The 23,668-nt window shown below is 39.0% G+C and overlaps 2 protein-coding genes across 2 annotated transcripts; both read right to left on the minus strand.

Moving 5' to 3' along the window:
* Positions 1-7: 7 nt before the first annotated feature.
* Positions 8-7,074, minus strand: LOC109997138 (guanine nucleotide-binding protein subunit alpha-14-like). The gene is made up of 7 exons (XM_020651524.3): positions 6,868-7,074; positions 3,349-3,533; positions 2,896-3,050; positions 2,558-2,686; positions 1,354-1,483; positions 1,072-1,225; positions 8-881 (listed from the first exon to the last, which is right to left on the minus strand). The coding sequence occupies exons 1-7, from the start codon at positions 6,986-6,988 to the stop codon at positions 691-693; spliced, it is 1,065 nt and encodes a 354-aa protein (XP_020507180.2). The 5' UTR covers positions 6,989-7,074; the 3' UTR covers positions 8-690.
* Positions 7,075-8,405: 1,331 nt separating this feature from the next.
* LOC109997137 (guanine nucleotide-binding protein G(q) subunit alpha) lies at positions 8,406-23,604 on the minus strand. Its single transcript, XM_020651523.3, has 8 exons — positions 23,270-23,604; positions 22,914-23,070; positions 17,764-17,948; positions 13,940-14,094; positions 13,481-13,609; positions 11,725-11,854; positions 11,069-11,222; positions 8,406-9,875 (listed from the first exon to the last, which is right to left on the minus strand). Exons 2-8 carry the CDS (start codon positions 23,047-23,049, stop codon positions 9,685-9,687), a joined length of 1,080 nt encoding a protein of 359 aa, XP_020507179.1. The 5' UTR covers positions 23,050-23,070; positions 23,270-23,604; the 3' UTR covers positions 8,406-9,684.
* Between the last annotated feature and the right edge of the window lie 64 nt (positions 23,605-23,668).

Genomic DNA, 23,668 nt, shown 5'->3' on the forward strand with positions numbered 1-23,668 from the left:
AATCCACTTTGTTTGAAAACATATGTAAAACACATATATAGTGGTTTTTATTTCTACATTTTAAAATATGTGAAAATATAACATTTCATAGACTCCATGGTTGCTCTTGCCCTACAAAAAAATATTACCATAAATATGAACTAAGGCACAGTTGTTCCCGTCCTTCCAGAGATGTAAGGTGAGGTGGATTTCATTGTTATCTGATGAGGACTTTGTCAAACCAGTTTGATCCCATGAACTGATCGTCTGCAACCAGTTATGGAATTCAAAGAACGTGTCTGCGACACTTTGTTATAGTGTTACAGTAAACTGCCTTTGGGATTGTCCATGTTTCCTATGGCAAAAGAACATGTTTTCTTAGCCTTACCCGACTCTGCTGTCTGATTGCCTCTCTTTGATGCTTTTGAATGAGCTGCAATCTTTATGATATAATCTATCTCAAATTTATGTGATCGAATGTTGTACATTGTTTACCCAAAGGCCCAACTAGGGACAAGAGTTGGAAATTAGCAATAGTTATATACTCTTATATACGCAGCACACCTATTTCATGCTCTGTATTGAAACTGTTAAATTGCATTTTCCCTTTTAAATAAATACATTCAAATCAACAGCAGATTAAAAAGTCAATGAAAGTGTTCAAACATGTGACTGTTTAAGCACCTTTTTGAAAATGTCTTTTTCTCCTCTTCATTCGAGGTTGAGATGGCTGAAGTTTTCTATGAAAATGGTGTGTTTAACATCTTTGAAGACCACCTTGATGTTCTCCGTGTCCGTGGCACAGGTGAAGTGGGTGTAGATGGGTCTAGGGTGCCCACTGTGCTCCTTCATGTACATTTGTTGGATGAATTTTTTTGCAGATTTGGCATCACCCTGAGGTCCTGCGGGGTACAAAAGTGGTCAGAATCAGAGGGCTCGCAGCCTAGTCATTAATAACATCTCTCTGCAAGACTTACTAGTTGAAGTGAAATTAGATTTAATTTGCTTGTTATCAGAGTAGTGCACATGATTGATTAATACTCAATAACTCAGATTCAATGTTGAAAAGCAAAATAAGGTTGCATGTTTTACCCTTAAATGCTGGGAAGTAGGTTGCCAAATGAGACTGTGTGATTTTCTCCTCCAGTAAGTCAGTCTTGTTCAGGAAAAGGATGAAGGAGGATTCTTGAAAACACGGGTTTGAGAGGATGGTCTTGAACAAGGCGAGGCTCTCTCTCAGTCGGTTCTGAAGAATGAGACGGGAATAGTCTTAAACAAATGACTAACGTACAGGAATAAGAGGTGTTTAAAAGCTGGGAGCAGGAAAAACAATTAACATCAAGGCCCCAAAAAATCCAAAGGGTTTGACCTTACTTCATTCGCACTCTCAGAGAGGACTTGATTGTACTCGCTAATGGCAGCCAAAAATATGACAGAGGTGACATCGTCAAAACAGTGGATCCATTTCCTCCTCTCTGAACGCTGACCACCCACATCCACCATCCTAGACATAGATGAACAATGATGTAAGAAAAACCCAAAGTTCAGAGGTTTGAAGAAATTGTTTATTTTAGAAATATACATATTTACTTTACGCTGAGCGTTAGCTTCTAAAGGCTAAAATCAAGCAAGAACATAACTAATTTTGTTTTAATTCAAACACGACTCAGCAGTTGAAACCATAAAGATTGTGTTTTATTAGACTTCTTCCAGTAAAACCTCAACTTGTCATTTATGATTTTGGAAAAAAAAAGAAAAACGAATAAAGCAGGCTAATCAGATTTAGCTGGGACAGTTCAAAAGCTGTGCTAGCTATTTTTGACTGTTTCAATCTCCATGCTAGGCTAAAGGTAATCACATAGTCACATACTGGCCATAGCTTTATTTTAAACTCTCATCTAACTCCTGATAAGAAAAAAAGATGTAAGAGCTTCTCAAACATCAATTTATGTTTGCAAGAGAGCCCTTCTTCATTGTTAAAGGAAGAATGTGCAACTTTTGGATCCAGTAGCTTTCGCCTTTGAGCACCAGCATGAAACCAAAACAAAGTGCTGTTTTGCGTTACCTCGTAGGAGTTCAATGCAAGCGGCAGACAAAATTTTCCTTGGCTCGAGCTTCAATTGCCTGTGGCCTGCTATATTGTGCTAGCAGGCTAATGTTAGCGCTCTTTCGTTGGCTCGTAGCTTCAAATTGCACGTAAATTGACAAAGAAGGACGTTATCCAAAACTCTTACACGACTTTCAAATAAGCAGTGAATAGATTGTTCTTATTTTCTCTAGTCATTGACTTAAACAGCTTTTATCGTATCGTTTACCTGATGTAAACATGGCTCCGACAACAACACAGCCAGCGGGACTCACACTTCTCACTCATTGTAGACAGTCATGACTCAGAGAGATATTTACATAGGATATACTTGATTTCTGCTGCATTTACGTGTCAAATGTCGCACATCCTTCCTATAAATTAAAATATTTCACCAAAACCAAACTTTTTTTTTATTTTTTATAAATTGCTCTGTGCCATGTTTTTCCTATAATTTTGCAGTAGCATGGTAATAAAACTAGAATACCCTACCTGAAGATAATGCCTTTAATGTTAAAAGGGTACTCTATGATGCCTGTGGTAGGGATCCTGACCCTCAAGACGTCCTGCTCGGTGGGCACGTATAATGAGGCCGTGATTCTGTCCAAGTCACTCAGGTAACTGAAAAGTTAACAACAATACAACCAGTTTAATATCCTCACACAAACATGGTTGGACAAGAGTGAATGTAATTCAGAAATGTACATTTGTTATCTCTAATTTAAATTACAAGTCTAAAAACATACTGCTCATTTTGGGTCACGCTTTGTTCCCCTGAAAGACCATTTTTGCTTTATCCAAAAGCTATGAAATATAAATAAAAGACTTACTATTTGGCAGAGTCAGATAACTGGAATTCCCTCCTGCGGTCATAGCACCTTTGAACACCATGGTCATTCCACACACTCTTAATGGCGTCTGCCTGCCAATCCTCCAAAGTAGACACCTTGTCGGCCTCTACTTGGCTCAGTTTCTTTGCATGGCTCTGAAACACACAAGCACGAACAGTAGACTTATTTGAACGCAAACTTTCAATCTTTGCCTGACCTATTAATAGACCATCAGCCGGATGAGAACTGCAGTAACAGAACCCCATCCAGAATTTTTTCGACACCAACAAAAACATTGATAGAGTAACTGTAGTTTGCGGGTCAAACGCTGTAATCATTTCCAAGTAGCAAGTTGAGGTGAAAATGGCGCTACACTCTTTGCAGTGATTCAATGAGATCAAATTCTACATAAGACATTAGTGTTGTCTTTTATAATTTTGATCAAGGTCTTACAATATTCTTGTCATCAATATAATTGATCTGTAGAGTTTTCATGGCATTGATCAGCGCTTGGATGGCTGTGAAGATGTTCTGAAACACCAGCCGAGTGAAAACCTTCTTGTCAGCTTCACTGTATCCACTGCCATGGATGATCCTCATCTGTTTGATAAAAGTGCTCTTCCCACTTTCACCAGTACCTAGGGAAATCAAATGAATGAGACCAAAGCATGAAAAATTGAATAACTTCAAATCAAAACAAGATTACAAGATACCTGTGCCATAATAAAAGATTAAGAGCTCGGTGAAGAAACCCCTCATCTCAATTATGTCCTAGTGCCGTACTGATGTTACAAAACCTACCACATGGCCCTTAGTTGCCACCGCAACCCAAACAGCAATGCATTGTCTAAAACGGACCAAAGCTCAGTTTATGCTTGCTAGCTGCTACCTTCCCTTCCTAGGCTATCAGATGACCCCTATCAGCCCCCCCAACCCAACTTTGTTAACCGAGTGGCAGCAAGAGCCAGGAACACAGGAGTTGTTGTCCACTCACTTTGTGCTCGCTCTCACTGCCCATCGTACCCACACACGAAAGAGAAAAGGGTAAAACAGAAAGGAGAGTCTGTCGAGAAATGTTCAAAAGAGGACAGGAAAAGCAGAGCCAGGGCGCTGTTTGGGCGAGAGCTCATACGCGCCAGGTTGAATTGTTTGCATCTCCCCAAGCCGTTTTTTGTTAGAACAGAAAAGAGTACAGCAAAAAAAAAAAAAAATTGTTAATGAAACTGTTTCTTCATTAGCATGCCCTATGGACACTGAAACACTTCTTGAAATACTAGGCCTAATCTTCATCTTTAGCCTTTTTGAAATTCTGATTTCACTTCCTAAGTAACATTTTGGTGCAAGGCATTGTATTATCTCATCAGTGTTTGCCCTAATTTGTGGTAGGCGCAGCCCATCCTTCCGTGTCTCCCGACCTACTACCCATTTTGAAACGCTAATAATTACTTCCATTGCCATCGTTATTGCTAATGGGTAAATAGTACACTCTGCCATAATGCCTACTTCTAGTTTCTTCCAATCTGTTGTAAAAACTACAGCACTTATAGACATCCGAATATGTTTGAAGTATTTTTTCACCTGATTTATAATTACACCTGTCTGGCACGCAAAGAGAGTCAAAAGCACTCCATGTCAGGCTGTGTGGTGCTCAACCAAATGCATTCGCTGATTCAAAAATTCCACATGTAAATCCCTTTGCCTTATCTTAGCCGCAAGAGTCTGGTGCCATATCATACTAATGTGTTTTACGAACTCTGCAAAACCTGGGATTCCTGCTTCCTACTGTGGTATCTAAGATACCTCACTGTGGTAACATCAAAGCAATGCTAGAAATAGAGCATTTATGAAAAAAATATATCAATGAGTTGTAGGTAAACAGTTGTCATAGAATATATATATATATATATATATATATATATATATATATATATATATATATATATTGTTTTACCTAAGCTTTATAGATATATGAACATGGACATTTATTTAGTGGGCCAAACAGAAGTTGTGTCCCTGCATGAAACAGTGTACCGCCTCCTGACCTCCATCAAGGCCAACACAAGTTACATTTTAAAGCTCATGTCTAATGAATTTCTTCCAGCTTAAGCTTTTATAAATTGGCTGTTTAAGATAGTTCAAGGATAAAACAAGGCTTATCCAAAGCTCGAATGAGCCGTGATATGTATTGACTTTGAATAGTGTTGACGCGTCATTGTCGTGTCAAAATGCTGCTCTGAACTGCATGACCCGTCTATTGTTCTTTTATGTTCAGCACTTTTAACTTACCCAACATATTCTGCATAATTAATTCTGACAAAGGCATTAAAAACAGCCTGCAAGTGTTGTATTGTATGTTTACAATGAACCATTATAGTTCAAAACCCTAATATCTTACATGCAACAGCACACAAGCTTCAATACACTTTAGTCTCGTTTAGTCTCGTGAACAATGCAGCAGTTGATGGAATAAGAAAAAAATGTAACGTAGTTATCTGTACAATAGAACTGGGTCATCAAGTATTTGAGGAATGCAAAGAGTAACTTGTTACTACTTCAAAAGGAACAACAACACATGCCAGAGTCTTGCAATATGGCTCCACCGTCATATTTGTTATGTGTCTCAGCTTACTCAAAGAAATGGGGCGCAATGGTATTGAATTTTTGTTTTTTAACAAAAGAAAGATTTATTTTGAAAGATTTCCAAACCTTATGGAAAATTGATTGACCACTCATTGGAGATTACTTTTTGGTTGTTGTGAAATGTCTCAACAACTATTGGTTGGATTGCAATGAAAACTTGTTCAGACCAGCATGGTCGACAGAGGATAACTCCAAAGACCTTAACCCATCCCCTGACTTTTCCTCCAGCAATAAGATTAGGTTGGTTGGTTTCGATGGAAATATCTTAAAACCATGTCATTGATTTGAACTAAATTGTGCAAAGATATTTTGTTTCTCCAAAGGATAAATCTGAAAAAACTATGATGCTTATGATGCCCTACATTTTCCTCCGGCACCATTATGAGGTTGGAGCTTTTGATTTAAAGGCAAATTTCTCAACAAATGCTGGATGGCTTGCAAGCAGATTTTCAACGGGTACTTGAGGTCCCCATAAAATGAATTCTGAATTTATTGATCCCTGACTTTACCAGAAGCACTAATATATTGTTAACCTTTTTTGTTTTTTATGGAAGTGTCTCACAATGATACCAGTTAGAGGATGAACGATCAAGACTTTACTGACCCCCTGATTTTTCCATTAGCACACATGAGTTTCACTTTTGTAGTTTTGTGATTTTATTTTAACAACTATTGGAAGGAGTGCAATAAAATACAGTAAAGGCAATCATGTATTCCAGAAGATGAATTATACAGACTCTGTATAACCTTGACTTCAACTTTAGCACCATCATGGGGTTAACAATTTGGGGATTTGAGGGAAATGTCTCAAGGACACTTCTATAGATCACACAGACATTTTGTGTAAACATTCATGGGACCATAGGATACATTATAAAGACTTAACAGGGGGTTAATGTGTCAGAGGAGAATGTTTCAACATTTAATGGGTATATAATGGGTGTAAAATTTCTCAAACATTCATGTAATATTAAATATTTCATTGCCCTTTAGTATTAACATTAAGTTAACACTCTGGGTTTTGAGGGAAATGTCTGAACATATTACAGGTAGAACTAAGTAAATTCTTCCAAAAAACCCTCCAATGTTAGCCTGAGCTGTGGCCTTGTAATATATGGTAACATACTGCAATTGACTTTCTATGTTACATTTAAATAGTTGACTTCATCAGTTCTTGTTAAATTATGTTGATTTAATGCTGTTTTGTTAGCTTGTTATAGAAAATGGAGATGTGCAAGTATTTATTTTGGTTTTTTTCCAAAACGTTTTCAGTTACTACAAGTGAACATGCTTATAAGCAATAAAAAATGTAAACTATTAGCTGGCACTTACCTAATAGCAGCAGCTTGACCTGGCGATTCAAAACATCTTTATCCAGTCTAAGCTGTGCCTCTATAGCCTTGTTTATCCTCTGTTTCTCAGCGTCCTCATCAGACAGGCAGCACTCAGCCATTTCTCTACGAGTTTACGACCAAGTTTTACATTTACTACGCCACAGCTGACAGTGATTAGTGAAATGAGAGGCTACAGATTTCTATCGGACCTGACAAGGAGACGCCTGTCCCGGAACAGGTGGGTTGGCAGCAGTCCAGCTCAGGTGCATTTTTCAATTCCTGCTGTGCAAGTGGAGGCGGGCGGAGAAGCAGGCTCTAAGAGAATGAAGGTTATGACCTTCTAACCTTATTTTATAAATGTGAGTTTATGTGTAGGCCTACAGCATAGACTTTAAATAATAATACTATTTATACAGTCTATGGTGTACAGGTTGATGGGCCTCTGAATTTGAGCCTCTTTCCCCAAAATGAGGCAGAGTGCAGGAAGACAAAGGTGGACAGGCTGGAGCAAAACACTAACAGCATCTGTGAAAATGCATCATATCTATACCAGAGGCTATGACAGTGCCTAAGTTATCAAAATCCAACTGAGATTTCAAAATCTCATTCGTTAACTTAAAGAGTTAAAGGGGCACTGCACTAATTTCATATGCCTATGGCACTTCCATTGGGTAACCCCAAGGTGACACATTGTTGGAAGAGAAGCTAACGCCCACATTTTCTGCTTCATGTGTGGCAGAGATCCAAGACGTTTCCCAATTCCTGTCATGCAACTCAAAAACAAATTTTGTTCACACACCCTGCTTAAGTATTGCCCATGTATGTCAATAACTCAACCTCCAGATAGTTACACAAGGTTTCTGTTAACAATTTCCATCAATTTATTACTAATAATAAACTATAATAATGTGATGGTCCACGCTTATTAAATGTGAATAATTTCTGTATTTTTTATCAAGGACACATCGTCATAGTGGAAATGGGGAACCTATACTGAACATTTTTAATCAAAAATAATTAAAAATGTTGCATTTTATTATCAAAGTAATTGTTATTCTGAGTCCCACAACAATGTACAAGTTAAGCTTTGTTAGTTTATATATTCTGAATTGTCCTCAAATGTATGTTTCCCAAAATGCTTTTTTTTCCATTCTGAGAAGATTTGGGTCTAAATTGATCATGGGAGCTAGTAAAGATCATCTGCCAGCGGCCTCCTCACCCCTGTATTCATCTCTTCTCATTACTTTTGCTGTGTGCTGCTGCCACATTACTTTCAGCGTCTGTCCCCCTCCAAAAATAACATTCCTTTGCCACACTATATATCCCTGTGTGCAACACTAAATATAAATGGACCTCTAACAGAAGTGCTGCTGCAGGCTGCAGCCAGATGGATGCATCACAGAGGAGGATTTCAGGTCCAACACGGCTCCAGATGAGCCGAAGGAGCAGCCAAGAAGATAAAATGCTGAACAAACAGTGTACAGGAGCGGATTTCTAAACACAAATAATGAAAAGAAAAGACAACCCAACAGCAAATCAACAGCAAAATGTCTGTTTATTAATACAATAACATTCAAACACTAAGGCTGCATAAAGAATCTCAGTGACAGTGTATAAATTAAACAGTTCATATTAGGCTGTAATTAGGAGAGAAGGGTTGTGTAAACATTAGTGCCATGGATGTGCTCTCATTAGCTTTTTATTCCCTTAAACAGCGCGTGAATTAAGAACAAGAACGCATTAGTTAAGTACCTCAGAGATTATTTAACACAAGAGTTCTTTCTTCAGCAGTTACCCTTTCAACACTGACCTCGATGCAAGTGAAGGTGAAAAAAAAAAAAAAACACTCTTACTGTACTGTAACCATGTGATATTTACAATACGCACTGAATTAAATAATCCTTCAAGATCATGAAAGCAATTCTAAAAAAATTATACAAAAATAGACCCTGAATCGAAGAACGATTTATTCTACGGCTTTCACAAGTAAAAGGAATGCTTAAGTAGCAGAAACAGTAGGATTCCCTTTGAAATGTGTGTTCAATTACGTAACAATTCATTAATGCTGTGCTCATAGAAAGTGAATAATGCAACGATTAATGCCATCGTGGACGAGTGTACAAAGTCTGGTGAGACTAAGAAGGAGGTTATGGAAATATAATACCCAAGTAAGAGAAGTACAAGCATACAGAATGTAGGCATATGTACAAATGTAGAGAAACGTACAGTGCAAATCAAAATCAGTGTCATTAGTGTTCATCTTGACTGGTTTCCCATTAGTTAAAGGCACAAACTACATTTAGGTGGTCAAAACTGTTTTAACTTAAAAAACTACTTGTGTCAATGATTTGAGCTGCTGCATTGCAGTTAGTCTACTTTCACCTCCACGGATTCCCTTAAGATAAGACCTGGTACATTTAAAGTTTACAGAGCCATTCAACACCAGTGAAATACTTTACCCCCCATTCTCGATCCATTCATGTGCATTTATACTGTTACTGCTCCAAAATGTTCACAAAGAGCTCCATACATTTCAGAGCGCTCCCCTATAATAGATTCCTCACTAAGGCAGCACTTTAATTGTCAGGACACACTTCATTATAGCCAGAGACATCCATTTCCAAAGAGCCTAACAGGAAAATTTGAAATACACCAGTAGTAAAGTCATTTGGCGACAAGCTCTGTAGCTTCTCAATTTCCTGTTTAGGATTTCAGCGTTCAGCGGCAGTGTGAGGCAAACTGAATCACTGCAGGGCTCTCCTGGCTGCCAGCTGTACACACAACGATTGAATTACAGCAGCAACAAACTGCCGTCTTAAACCAGATTGTAGTCTTCTAGGTTGCCCTGCAAGATGTGGTCCTTCACCGCGCAGAAGACAAATCGAATGTTGTCCGTGTCTGTGGCGCAGGTGAAGTGGGAGTAGATGATTTTTTTCTCGTTGGGATTGAGACTCACAAACATATTTAAGATGAAATCTTTCCCGGCTTTCACATCCTGCTGGGGACCTGGCAGAAAGAGGCGGAGGCGCAAAAAAACAACATTAAAGTCAGTATAGTGTTTTTAGTGAGCAGATAAAAGCTTCAAAAAATATATAAGACAGCCTGGCACTGTTGTATAAAATGCTCGCAGAAGATTTAGGTGAGACTTTTGAAAGATGAAATAAGACAGACCTCCGCTCACAGATTCAAAGGTTGTTTCAAATGCAATAAAACACACGTTTGTTACAACCTCACTGGATTTACAGTGCTTCGCATAAGAATTCCCCCCTTTGTGCTTTTTCACATTTTACAGAGTTACAGTGTGGAATAACAAAAGACTTATTCGGGCTTTTTACTGTTTAAATAAAAGCAGTTTAAAAAGCAGACATCTGTTGGATGCACTAGTTCAGTCGAAGGCAAATACTGTAGCTGTAGTTGGGATTCACAGCGAATCGCTCCGGAGTTTTCATAGTTTTGTTAGAATATCATTAAATATCCAAACTCCCAAAACTCCATAGTAATTTATTTCAAAAGTTGGCTAAACACTGGCTCCACACTCAACGGTTATCAAATCTTAACCGGTTTTAAAAACGCGGGAGACCACAGAGATAAGGACAATTTCAACCGATTTTTGACATTATAATCCTCCGAACGCACACACTAGCTCAGCCAGCCCGGGAGACCACACACCTGCAGTTTGAAGTAAGTTTTCACAGACACAGAGATCTCAGAGAAACTCGCGTGATCAAACGTGACTTCAGCAAAATATGGAATGCATGTTTGATATTTACGACTCCAGATCGGGGAGGCTCCGACTCGATGGGGAGCAGTAAAATAATCGTAGTGACACCCCACACTTTCCTATGACAGGCCTCCATTCAGATCCTTGGGTGGGGGGTAGGGGGGTGTAGTGTGTTGCCAGTTTAACATTGACATGCATTAGCCGCTATACGCTTCTAGTAATACCAGACCATGCTGGGCTGTAGCAGCAAACCCAGAGTTTATTGAATTATGAAAGGGTGTGATTTATTTATGCATCCAAATTCTTTTTCTTTAAGACTGAGGTTGAATTATTGTTTATTATTTTGTGTCACTTTGGTTTGTTTACCAAGATTTCCTGTGTCTTCAAAGAAAGAGGAGTTTGATTAAGCTTCTCTTGTTTTCTTGTCAATCATAAACAGAATAGAGCTGAGATGCATACTGGATCCATTTCCTCTTACCATCATACTCAGGGAAGTAGTCGACCAAATGGGAGTGCATGATTTTCTCTTCCAGCAAATCGATCTTGTTCAGGAACAGTATGACTGAGGAGAATCTGAACCACTCGTAGTTGATGATAGTCCGGAACAAGGCCATGCTTTCCTCCATGCGGTTCTTGAAAAAAACACATGACACAAACATCTTAGCATGAGCGGCATTGTGAAATCAGACATAGCATTTGACAGCAGCAGTGAATGTCTGTTTGAGAAAAATTCAATTAGCTGTAATCTCATCAAGTGAACAATCCTTGCTGAGAGGTGCACTTTGGCTGCTGAAGAGAGTGACTTAAGAGCTCCCCCTGCAGGTTAACCGTGCATACTGCAGCAAGGGGGAGTCGAGATGAAGGTTTATCATTGTGACCAGAAAGAGAGAGAAGAAAAAAAAAAAGAGTGACACCAGCCTAGTGCTAGACTGGGTAGAGATGTAGGTCATCATCTCCACCTTACATGTGTGGCCCTTACAAAACAGAAGCAATGTCCCTTTGCGTCCCTCCTGTTATTTGTTTTGTTTATCCCCAAGTGAGCTCATTCCTCTCCCATGTGCAGACTCATAACACAGGAAGAAATGAGTGACTAATTGTTAGAGATTATTTTGCAGGCAGCATCCTGTTGTTTACCTCATTTGCAGACTCAACGAGGACCTGATCGTACTCGCTGAGCGCCACCAGAAACATGATGGAGGTGACATTTTCAAAGCAGTGGATCCACTTCCTCCTCTCTGAACGCTGGCCACCCACATCCACCATCCTACAGACACAAGTGTAAGCATTCTTTTAAAAAAACAAAAAACAAACAGAAGGACCCATCGCACCACAGTTTTGTTCTTTGAATGTGGCTCTAGGAACCATGATGTGCACAATATAATGAGAGGTTTTAGAGGAATGATCATAAGAAACAGAAGAAGAGCTGACACTAAAGAAGACTATCCCCTTACTTAGTATACAGAAATGCTCCAGAGCATAGATCACACATGCAGCCTACAATGACCAATATCTCAAATGATATCTTATTTTATATTTTTGTGCCAAGTTTTATCCGTATCATTGTCATAATCTTACAGTTTTCACATTTTTAAAGATTTTGTGATTTTGCCAAATTTCCATGAGAACCAGAAAACTATCAGCCCTTTTACTGTGTCTTCAAGGTTATATTCCAACTATAGAAATGTTCACTCCTATATAATCCTTTCGGTTCAAAAGGAGATATTTCACTTTTTACATCTACGGCTAAAATGTAAGACAATGGGCCTCTGAAAGTGAAATGCTTCGTGAGAAAGCAACGCCTAAACCGGACAAACAAATGAAACAAGTCTTCATTCTTTCAAACTCGTGTCTGTATTTCCTCAAAGGAAGGATGTGCAACATTTCACAATGAAATGCAGCAGAAATCAAGTATATCCTCTGTAAATGTCTCTCTGAGTCATGACTGTCTACAATGAGTGAGAAGCGCGAGTCCCGCTGGCTGTGTTGTTTTTAGAGCTGTGTTTACATCAGGTTTACATGGACGGGTCCAGGGTCAAGGACTAGAAAAAAGAAGAATCCACTCGCTGCTTATTTTAATGTCACATTTTTAGATCACAATCATTCTGTTTGAATTTACATGTGAGGCTACGGGCTGACTGAAGAGCCCTGATGTTAGCCCGCTAACACAACGATGCAGCCCATAGGCTATTGCAGCTCGAGCAAAAAGACAATTTTGTCTGCCGCCTGCGCTTGACTCCTTCTAACAAACATGAAGGGAGGGGGGTTGGAGGTGTGTCACTGGACGAGAGCGGAGGCTTCAGTATTGCTCTGTAGGTCTTGCGATTTTTCACACTTAAATATAATAGAAATCAAGTATATCCTCTGAAAGTAACTCTGACTGTCTACAATGGGTGTAACACCCGAGTCCCACTGTCTGTGATGCTTTCAGTTTGTTTACATCGCCAGGACGGCCGGCCGGCTGACTCCTCCCCTCGCGTATAAAAGTTGTTTAATTGAGGGACGAGAGAAAATAAGAACAACATACTGTACTCACTGCTTATTTGAATGTCACATAAGACGTGCAGTGTCAAGATACGAGCATAATAAAGATCGCTAGCATTAGCATGCTAACACAACAATGCAGCGTGAGTTGTTTTGGTTTCATGCTGGTGCTCAAGGGGACATCTGCTGGATCAAAAAATCGCATATAAAGCCTTTAAGTCTTGAATTACCATAAAATATATTCTGATAAAAAGTAAATTTACATACTGACAAAAAAACTAAAATTCTCTGATATCAGATTTTATTGATGTTGGCCACCAATACCCCCAAGAGCTCCAGGACTGTTGATGAAGTCGGCTGCAGTAAAACAACTACAACATAAAGTCTAACAGCATCATCGAACACTCACCTGAACACCACATTCTCCATGTCGAAGGGGTACTCTAAAATACCCGTCGTGGGCACTCTGACCCTCAGGACATCCTGCTGGGTTGGCAGATAAGCAGACTCTGCAATTCGGTCCAAGTCGCTCAGGTAGCTATCAACAAGGAAGGACAACATAGAGGTCAGAAAACGAAAAAAAAAAATAATAATTGTAAGATAGAGAGATGTGGAACCAGCAAGAGAAGAAAATAGGACATTTATTGAGAAATACTGGAAATAGAGATGTTTCTGATTAAGCAAATTCACAATCATTAATTCTGTGGTGAAGATTGAAATGCTGTTTCTTTGCTTTAAGCCATTTGTCAACAGCCTTAAATGGGATGTTCCCTGAACCCGAGCCTTCTGAGTGCATTAAACAGACAAAAGGCAGATGAAACAGTGGAAACTATTTGGCAACGTGAGACAAGTTTCTGTTTACACTCACTATTTGGTCGAGTCCGAGAGCTGGTATTCCCTCTTCCGATGGTAACATTCCTGAATCCCCGGATCACTCCACAGGCTCTTGATGGCATCCACATAAGGGTTGGTTAACGTTGTGACTTTCTCCACATGAACCTCGCCGACAAGTCTGGCGTTTGCCTGAAAAACAACAGGACAGAACAAAGTTTTGAAATAAACGCCTGGACCCAACTCTTTCAGAGACGCATTCAAAAACTGAGAGATTTAAGATGAACCTAATGACGTGCTCTATTTTGTATCTTTTTAATTTGATCAGAATGTAAATGAAGTTTTGTTTTTAAGTTGTTTTTCTTTGGATGATAGACAGAAGGACCGTGATGATGTCATTAGGTTACTAAGCATTTATCTTCAGCTAGAGATGTGGAATCTTATCAATCGGAGGGGGAAAACATTTATGCTTAACTCTTCTTTAACTGACCAGATGATCAGCTAGTTCTTATTATATTTTCTTTGGCAGGGCTGGGAATCTTTGGGTGTCCCATGAATCGATTCCGATTCTTGGGGTCACGATTCGATTCAGAATCTTTTTTCGATTAAAAACTATTCTGGATTCATGATTTCAAAGTCTATTTTTGAATGAGTACATACTTCAGGATCTACTCCAGTCATCTGTGAGACTGGCTGAATTTCTTGCTGCTCCATCTTGGTATTCCACTGATTATGTGTGATTATCTGTGACTGATTAGCCAAAAAAATATCATTTTTGGAAGTCATGAATCAATTTAAAATCTCAGAAGATAAGAATCTCCATTTCCACATTAAACGTTTTTTTTCCCCCCACCCCTATTGCAGATTGTCTATTTCTATGTAGATGTGGGTTTCATGACTTCCTTTTTGTGCAAGACTCCCACACTGCCACCATTTTCTCTCATGTCTGACAAAGAAAACAAGTCAAGTGTGTTCAAGAGGTGACTTCCTCTGTGCAATAAAAAAAAAAAAAACCTGTTCTCTGAATTAGCAGTTATGCCAGCTTTAAATGATCTGGCACAACAAATAAACAACGACAACTGACATCGGTTCACGCTGCATTATTTGCCGATGTGCCGGTGTCTGTTAACTGGGTCAACATGGGCTGACACTGACACCCTACCACAAAGCAATCTCTCAGCCAAAATATTCTTTGAAAAAACTGCACACGCTTTACTTTCTTTATAATAATTTAATGGTGAACGATTTATCTCAGTCCGCTTCCTTATGTGTCAATAATCAGTTAGATTGCTTTCACAGACTGTAAAATAGAGTATCTTGACGGGCATCAGTTCTCGATGTTCTGATGGTAACCTCCTGAAGTACTTCAGTACAAAAGAAGATTGTGACCCTGCCTTATACAAATATCCAGGAGCTACCATCGAATGCTTTTTACAAACTATAAATGGGTGTGACCAGTTTATTATACCACCCTAAACTCCAATAAAACCAACACTATCTGATCTATCGCATCTGTAAACATAACAGAAGTTGTTCACCTTTGCTTCTTTTTATGATGTTTTGTCAGACTGAAACTGCAACCGCACAACTGGATATGTGTGTTCAAAACATCCTTAGAAATGTTTTATTTTTAGATACATCTTATGACATTTCCGGGGGGGAAGCCATTCCCTCAAGTGCCTTTGCGTTTCAGTGCATCTTTTCAAATCGATCTCATGGCTCCTGCTTCAGCACTCTCATGCACCCACTCTGAAGCGTTGAAAAAGGGATCCTGTGCCAGCCCACCTTTTATTTTAACCGCTTTTAAACTTCTCACAGCTGAGTTTTCTCACTTACTGAGATCAAACAAAAAAACTAAATCAGAGCATACCAACTCTGCATACGCATTTACCACGACCACCTGTTTGCTAAGCCCCGCCCTCTCTTTATTAACATTGCTGAACCTGTGAAGCTTTTGTTCTCAAGCAGCAAATATTCAGTTTCCATGATTATAGAGAAGATTCCCCTTTTGAAAAATTGATATCTTGACTTCAGAGGTAGACGAATGCTGGACTCTTATTCTTAACTTGAGTTGAATTTACAATGATACCTACTGTTGGCCTTCTCTATCAGCTGTAGCTACAGAATTATGCGAACTTCAGCTCCATTAATCCTAGAACATATGACCTTGATTGACAGAAACATAGCAATCTTACTAAAAGACTGAAGCTACAGCTCAGCAGTGTGGAGCTAGCTAGCCCTTTAAGGATAATAAGGAGAAATGTCAAGGCTATTATAGAAAGCGATCAATGTATGATTACAATTACTACAGGATGCCATTTGAAAGAGTAATGACCCAGGTATTGAATGTTATACCATCTTGGATTGCTGAAATGAAAATTGTCCCACAAAAAGGAGCAGGTGAGCTGGTAATGTTACATTACACTCCAGCTTCAACGCATGGAGAGGATAATGTACAGTGGAAGTTATGATAGTAGACAATAAACCCCAACAGGGTGAAACAAGCCGGCCTTCTACGCAGCTACTTACTAAAAAAAAAACCATTATTTTCACACATAGTCTAATGCACTTTCTTTTTTTTCCACAGTTTTACTTCATGTCTTCTGTCAGTGTTTGATAAATAATGTTTCAATAAAAAAATCAAATAAAATGTCATTCAGTCGTCCAGAATCTGAGACCAGGGCTGCCTCTGTAGCAACAGTTTAAAAAAATAAAATAAATCGGAGTTATTCACAGTGACTTATTTTCTCACAGATGGACCAGGATGTATATCTTAGTTTGTTAGCTAGATGCTAACACATAATGGAAATGGCCAGTATCAGGCTAACATATTTAGCATCGTGATCATAGTTACTTTAAGTGAATTGATCCTTTATCAAACAATGTTTAGTAAAACAGGCTGTGATGCGCAAATCGTTTTTTTAGCATCACTGCAGTCTGTTGTCACCTACACTAAAGCGTTCTTCTTCTCTTGTTATTTAATGGCGGTTAGCAAACAGCGGAACAGGGTGCACTAAAGCAACCGTGGTGGTGTCCCGTTACAGCCAGGCACCGCTAAAAATAATGAGAACATATTTTTTCCAAGATGAGATAAAAGCTGCATGAACATGAACACTAATATATATATTTTTTTTTTTTACAAATGAATGACTGAATATTTGACAATCACGACCCATTTCTCGTAAACTAACCAATCAGAATTGAGTATTCAACAAAACAGTGTAATAATGGGAACTTGTCTGACCTACAGGCACTCTGCATTCCAGTGCTTATCTCTACAAGCTAACTGTGTCAAACTGCAAGTGAGTCACCTCACTCAAGAGTCAGAGAAAGAAAGAAGTGTCACCCATGTCCTGATTGAGACTTGGTTAACGGTGCCAATGGTCCAAGACAGCCACACGGACAACCCTCACACCTCTAGGGTCATTACAGGAAGTAAACTTTCTCTTCCTTGCCTGGAACTTGTCAAATATGATACAGTCGTTTGCCAGCAAATTACAGTGAATCATAAAGTTCAACATCTGCATGAAGGGGACAGATTCCCGTATTATTAAAGAGGAATTCTTTGTCTTAGACAAGGCTCAGGAGTACCTGTCTTAACATGCCTGTAGTGTAACATCACATGTCTTTTCCATAAATAGACTAAGCTCTGTGAGAGCAGCATTGCGAAACTAAACACTGTTGCAAATTACCAGAAGTTCTTCACCCTGAACACACACTACAGGGTCTGTCATTGTCTGAGACAGTTAACAGTGAACTCGCTCATGCTTCTGTGGTACAGTGTGTGGTAATACTATTTCTCAATTTTCTGTGTGTAAGGAAGTAAGAAATGAAGGACAAAGATGCCACAGTCAGGTCTACCTTGTTGTTTTCATTCTTGTAGGGGATCTGTAATGTGCCCATGGCCTGGATCATGGCCTGCATGGCGGTGAAGATGTTCTGGTAGACCAGCCTGGTGAAGCTTCTCTTGTCCTCGTCAGAGTATCCGCGGCCGTGTATGATCCTCATCTGCTTTATGAAAGTGCTTTTCCCGCTTTCACCAGTTCCTAAACACAGACAAACACATATTACTACTTTACACATGCACATATGAGGATTTCCATTCTCCATCTGTGGCAATCAGCTATGTTACGATCTAAGAACAGCTAACGGTTGTTTTTTTTGCCTAGTAAAAAGAGAGGCATCTGGGCATTGTAGTTTTTAGTGAACATTCCTCAATCACAACTACGTTTTGTACTCGTTTGGGGGGTTTTCAGAGTCAGATAGGTGGACATCAGACATTTACTACAGCGGGGCTTTGTATATAAGATCTGCTTGAAATGAACAGTATCGTTACAGTCGTGGTAGCAATAGAAAAATAAACCAAGTTTTAAATGTATTTTCAGCCTTGAGAGCAACACAGCACCATGGACAGCTATATCAGTCTTACTGCATCACCTTTTTAATCCATCCTGAAATACCTCAACAGGTACAGAATAACAGGCAATTCAAACCGGTGCGAATCCAAACAATCTTTGGTAACCTCCTGACCTCATCTCTAGCGTTGCCAAGAAGTTCACATCGTGGTTTTCATGTCTGTTCAACTTTTTCCAAACAGCTGGATCCGGGATTGTAATAACTTTGATGAATTGTATCCTAGTTTTGCCATGTTTCTGGACGTTTGACTTAATGGAAAAAATGGCGAGGCTTTTTAGGTCGGATAAAATCAGTTGTATATCTGAACCAGGTCCACTGCGACACCTGTTGGTTGGCCGTTTGCCTGGCAAACCGAGTGGCGTCCAAGATGGCCATGTGGGGGTGCCTTTAAAAGCGCCTACCTTCTCTCAACAAAACAAATTAAAACCATTCCGGACCAGAATCAAACCTTAGAAGAAGGACATACTGGCTGCTGCGTTGCTTCCGGGTAAAAACTGCACATCTACATCGAGTTTTTCCTGAATGTCTGATGAAATAGTAAGGTCATTTTAGGATTTAATTCAGTAGATATCTTAGATATTGCTCTTATAAGCTACATTAGGGTATCAAATATGAAGGTGCTACTTGTTAGTAATAATTGTTGGGTTTCATCTCTTCATGTGATCTGCCGATGCCATGAGAGCTACAGAAAGCCACCTGCTGTATCCTTAAACTCTGACAAGTAGTTTATAACATCAGAAGAAAAAAGAAGTGTTGTCTGCAGTGTCTGTGAAGAGCTCCCAAGTCTCACTATTATGCAATCTTGGAATTACTTTTATTACCAGGGTCTGGTTTGTATCCTCTCCTGGGCCTGATGGGACTTGTGTTTATTCTTAGAGACAGGTTTTAGAAACAGTGTTTTGTCAACTCACCAGTGACTGCCTGTACCTTTAAAACATCTTAACTACATGAAGTCGCAGTGTTCTCCGTGTGGCTGATTAAGGTCGGAACAAAAGCATTTATTGGCAACAGTTAGAGCGCTTTACAAACGGCAGGAGAGTGAAGTGACAATAAAACTATGAATGTTTTTTTTGTCATTTAAACTAAAGTGATTAAACATAGACTATACAGTATGTTTGAACCCTTGACAGTACTATTCAGAATGATCTAAAGGAAACATTCTTCACAGTATATGTGGCCTTACTGGAGAGCACTGAAGCTTCACATCCGACTTTTGAACCTAAAAGGGCAGTTACACATTTAGCATGAGTCATTCATTTTTTTTTCTTTTTTTTTCAGAGCACAATAACCACAACCAACGTGACTGTGTGTTACACCTTCAGCTTCGTCACAGCATTGCTAATGCATTCTTTATCGAGTTACACAAATCAAATCTAAGCACATATGATCTGTCAGCAAAATCTGATGCAACGTAACCGATGAAACGCTAGAGAAGAATTAACTCCAGCTCAACGGCTTCTAACGCATCAGTAATAAAAAAAATATATATACCAAAATATTTTTCCACATGAGTTTATTTCATTTCTCTAAGTTCAGGTAGCTGATATGCCTTCTTTAATTTGGCATACAGTCATGTTTGACTGATTTTATCTGGAGTGGAGTTTTTTCACCTTGTGGTGCAACACATTAAATAAATAACCCCAATCTTTCTTACACAACTGGTTATCATGTAGTAATATTTTTCTGCCCACTGTGGTAGAATGTTTCTATCTTTAAACAGTGAGATGTATTGTGACCAGAGACAGCTGCCTTGTTTTTAAAACGCACATTTACTGTTGATAGTCAACCTCAAACGCATCATTACACACTTAAGTACTTTAAGGACAATTAAATAAAGAATTTGGAAATCTATTTATTTATAGCGAAGGAGCTTTGATTTGTTTATAGAGTACTTTGTGGTACATCAAGAATTGCTGTTTTACATGCCAAAAACAAGCATTACAACCGTGTAATAGTTTTAAATGTGTCAGTCCTCAAGAGTTATCTGAAGTAAAGTAAAGGATGAATAGTGGAATGTACTTAAAGGAAGAATGTGCGACTTTTTGATCCAGTAGATGTCGCCCTTGAGCACCAGCGTGAAACCAAAACAAACTGCTGTTTGACGACACCTCCGCTATTCTGAAGTCTCCGCTCTCCTCCAGCGGCACACCTCCAACCCCCCTCAACTCCAGTTTGCACAAAGGAGTTATGAATTAGAATGAACCATAATTAAGCACCATGAAGCACAAATGTGTCCTTTGCTCGAGCTGCAATCGCCCGTGACCTGCACTGTTGTGTTTGCAGGCTAATGCTAGCACAATTTGGTTAGCTCGTAGCTTCATATTGTATGCTACATAAATTGACATGTGATCTAAAGACATCCAAATAAGCAGTGAACAGGCTGTGTTATTCTCCACTTCTGTAGTCCTTGACTTAAACAGCTTCATACGCAAGGCCGTCCCGTCCGTGTAAACGTGACGTAAACACAGCTACGACAACAATACAGCTGGCAGGACTCACGCGTCTCACTCATTGTAGACAGTCATGACTCAGAGAGACATTTACAGAGGATATACTTGATTTCTTGAAATGTCGCACAGCCTTCCTTTAAAGTATCAAAAGTATTCATTAGGACAAAGACCCCAATTTAGGATTTCATATTAATCATGTTAACAGTATATATTCATTGGAAAATGACCTGTCCGTTTATGTGTCAGCAGCACTTTGTATAGCAATGATTTCCTGATTATTTTCTTATCTATTTAGTTCAAATGAGGTCATTTAAGATAAACACACACACACACCCACGAGCACGCACACACTGCGACCTCATACCAATGGTTTTGCCCTACTGATAACATAGCAAACATACCACATGGCCCTCAGTGGCCACCACAACCCAAACAGCATTGCCAACTTCAACAGATCCAGACTCTGTTCATGCCAACCCCTCCCTTTACCAGTATTTCTTCAAGTTAGGCCAATTACACCTTGACAAGGCTCAACAATTAGCTCTGCCTCATTTATCAACTCTTGTGACCCCTTGGAAGGGCGTGATCGCTTATTTGGCAAACACTGGACAATACCACACTGCATATTAAGGAAAGTCAATGCATCAGTACTAACGATCTAATATGTGTACACAGTAACTTCTAATATTATTGTGGACAATTTCAGGGAGATTGTTTACTTTGTCTTGAATCAGATTTTGTAGTTCTAGTTAAGGGCTTTTAAACTGTTGTTTTTGTAATGTTAGTAGGGCAAAGGTTAAGAATAGGTCTTATACCATTACTTTAAAGATTTATCTATGATTGCATTTATTTTATGAACTGATTTTTGATATGTGAAACCCAAATCATAAGTTATTCTTACTCTTTAACTGAACGTGGAGTAAAAGCACAACAATCAGATGATGGAAAGGAAAATAAAAAAGTTTTCACTAATGTAGAAATATGATCTTATGAGATGTGATCCAAACGTTCCCATGAAACTGCCAAGTAGTACATTAGGTATTTAAAATGATCTGCTTCTCTGCCATTAGCCCGATGCATTATGGGTACGGCAACATTAGATACTTGATAAACATTCTGCTGATTATTATTGAGTATGTTTATGTACTCATGAGTATTTTCATTCGGTTGCATCACTGATTTTGCACCAGTACCTCTTGCTGCATGCTTTGTAATACGTCATTGTTTTTAACCACAAACACATCGTCTCATACTTGTGCACTTCAAAGCCAGAGCAAATAAGGGTTCTTCCATTTCATATTTGATGAGTTGCTTTATAAATGTCAACACAATGGATGCTCACAGTTACTGCTGGGTGGATAGTTAGAACATAACCTGTACTTATTAACATAATGGAGGTACTTATACTTCACTGCAGTATTCTTTTTTGTGTGTGTTCTTCTCCACAATACACAAGAGAGAACAATCTGATATTTATAACTCACCAACATTGATTTAAGAGCTGTGGTTACTCGACAGGTTTGTATAAACAAACAGTAATAATTGTCTTATAAATAGATTTTTTTTTTTTTTTTTTTTTTTACATTATATCGCCTAATTGTTCCAATGTGCTAATCCTCACCCAAACAACCTAGAAAATAATCCTTAACGATCTTCACATGTCGATGAATGAAATAAAAATGATTCAAAAATATAAAAGTAGTTTTAACTCTGAAAGTGGACATATCGGTTGTAAGTACTTTTATTTTAGAAAGAAGCCTACAATTTAGATTTGATCTTTTATGGGTGTCTGCTTCTGTATGTGTTAACATGTATGACTGTGTGTAGTTTATGTACAGTGTGTTGTTTTTTTATGTGTGTGTGTGTGTGTGTGAGTGAAATTTTGCATATGTATTTTCATAGGCTACATGTAAATATGAACCCTTCTATCTTCAGATTTAATTTTTTGTATTGTTTGAAAATGATTTGTTCTTCATAAGGATGAAACTTCTTCCCCTTTTTCACAGCATTTCTCACCTGTCTATTACAGCATAGTGTTGGACTATTAAAGAAAGACAGGGAACAAAAGAAAAGACAACAGAGGGAAATAAAATACATTGAAAAAATTAAATAAAATAAAAAAGAGTGTTTTTGTCGGGCCCTCACCGAGCAGTAGGAGCTTGTATTCCCGTCGGGAGTCTTTCTTGTCCCGGCGGAGCTGCCTCTCAATCTCATCGTTGATCCTGCGAGCCTCTTTGGCCTCCGGGCTGAGGCAGCAAGCCCCCACGGAGCTCAGCGTCATTACTCCTGGGTAACACTTCCCCTTCAGAGGCACACACACATTCATAATGTTGGTTATACAGGAATGAAGGAAGATTCCTGAGTATCCGCAAATCAATAAATGTGGATTAACCCCTCCAGAATCCCCTCTGCGTACGACAACACAGCACTCTCTGGAAACAAGGTTTTAACAAATGTAAATTGTAAGGAAGTAAAGATAATCCCTCGGCTGTTTGTATTACCTTGTTCCTCCTCTGTGAAGGGGAAATTAAGTTTGTGCAACAACTTCGGCGGACTGAAGCAGCGAGTTTTTTTTTTTTTTTTTTTTATAATCCCTGAGAGCAACAGCTCCGGGCGTGGTGAGCTGAATATGGCGGAGTTTCACTTCATAGCGCTTCAAATTTCACCAAAACTGTGCAAAAAGTCAGTGCCGAGTCGCAAAGGAGATTCTCTTCGCGAGTTTTATTTGTCTTTGCTGAGGAAGCCTTGTGTTGTCTTGCTCGGCGTCCTTGTTGTGCTGCTCCCTCTGTGTGTATCCTGGGTGAAAGCAGCAGTGAACCATGTGACTCAGGGCTGTGCTCTGATGGGAAACCGTGTGGGCTCTCACTATTACATTATGGGAATAAATTTCCGGTGTTGGC

The sequence above is a fragment of the Labrus bergylta genome, chromosome 17, assembly GCF_963930695.1.
Source record: "Labrus bergylta chromosome 17, fLabBer1.1, whole genome shotgun sequence".
Classification (NCBI taxonomy): Eukaryota; Metazoa; Chordata; class Actinopteri; order Labriformes; family Labridae; genus Labrus; species Labrus bergylta.

What these genes read in the sequence shown, in the direction of transcription:
- LOC109997138 (XM_020651524.3), bottom strand. Translation starts at nt 6,988, where the DNA reads ATGGCTGAGTGCTGCCTGTCTGATGAGGACGCTGAGAAACAGAGGATA. An exon ending in ATTAAAGGCATTATCTTCAG is followed by an intron (nt 1,484 to 2,557) that starts GTAGGGTATTCT and finishes ATCTATGTCTAG; the next exon opens with GATGGTGGATGTGGGTGGTC. An exon ending in CTACTTCCCAGCATTTAAGG is followed by an intron (nt 882 to 1,071) that starts GTAAAACATGCA and finishes TGTACCCCGCAG; the next exon opens with GACCTCAGGGTGATGCCAAA.
- LOC109997137 (XM_020651523.3), bottom strand. Translation starts at nt 23,049, where the DNA reads ATGACGCTGAGCTCCGTGGGGGCTTGCTGCCTCAGCCCGGAGGCCAAA. An exon ending in CTCTCGGACTCGACCAAATA is followed by an intron (nt 13,610 to 13,939) that starts GTGAGTGTAAAC and finishes CCTTGTTGATAG; the next exon opens with CTACCTGAGCGACTTGGACC. An exon ending in ATGGAGAATGTGGTGTTCAG is followed by an intron (nt 11,855 to 13,480) that starts GTGAGTGTTCGA and finishes TTGTGTCTGTAG; the next exon opens with GATGGTGGATGTGGGTGGCC.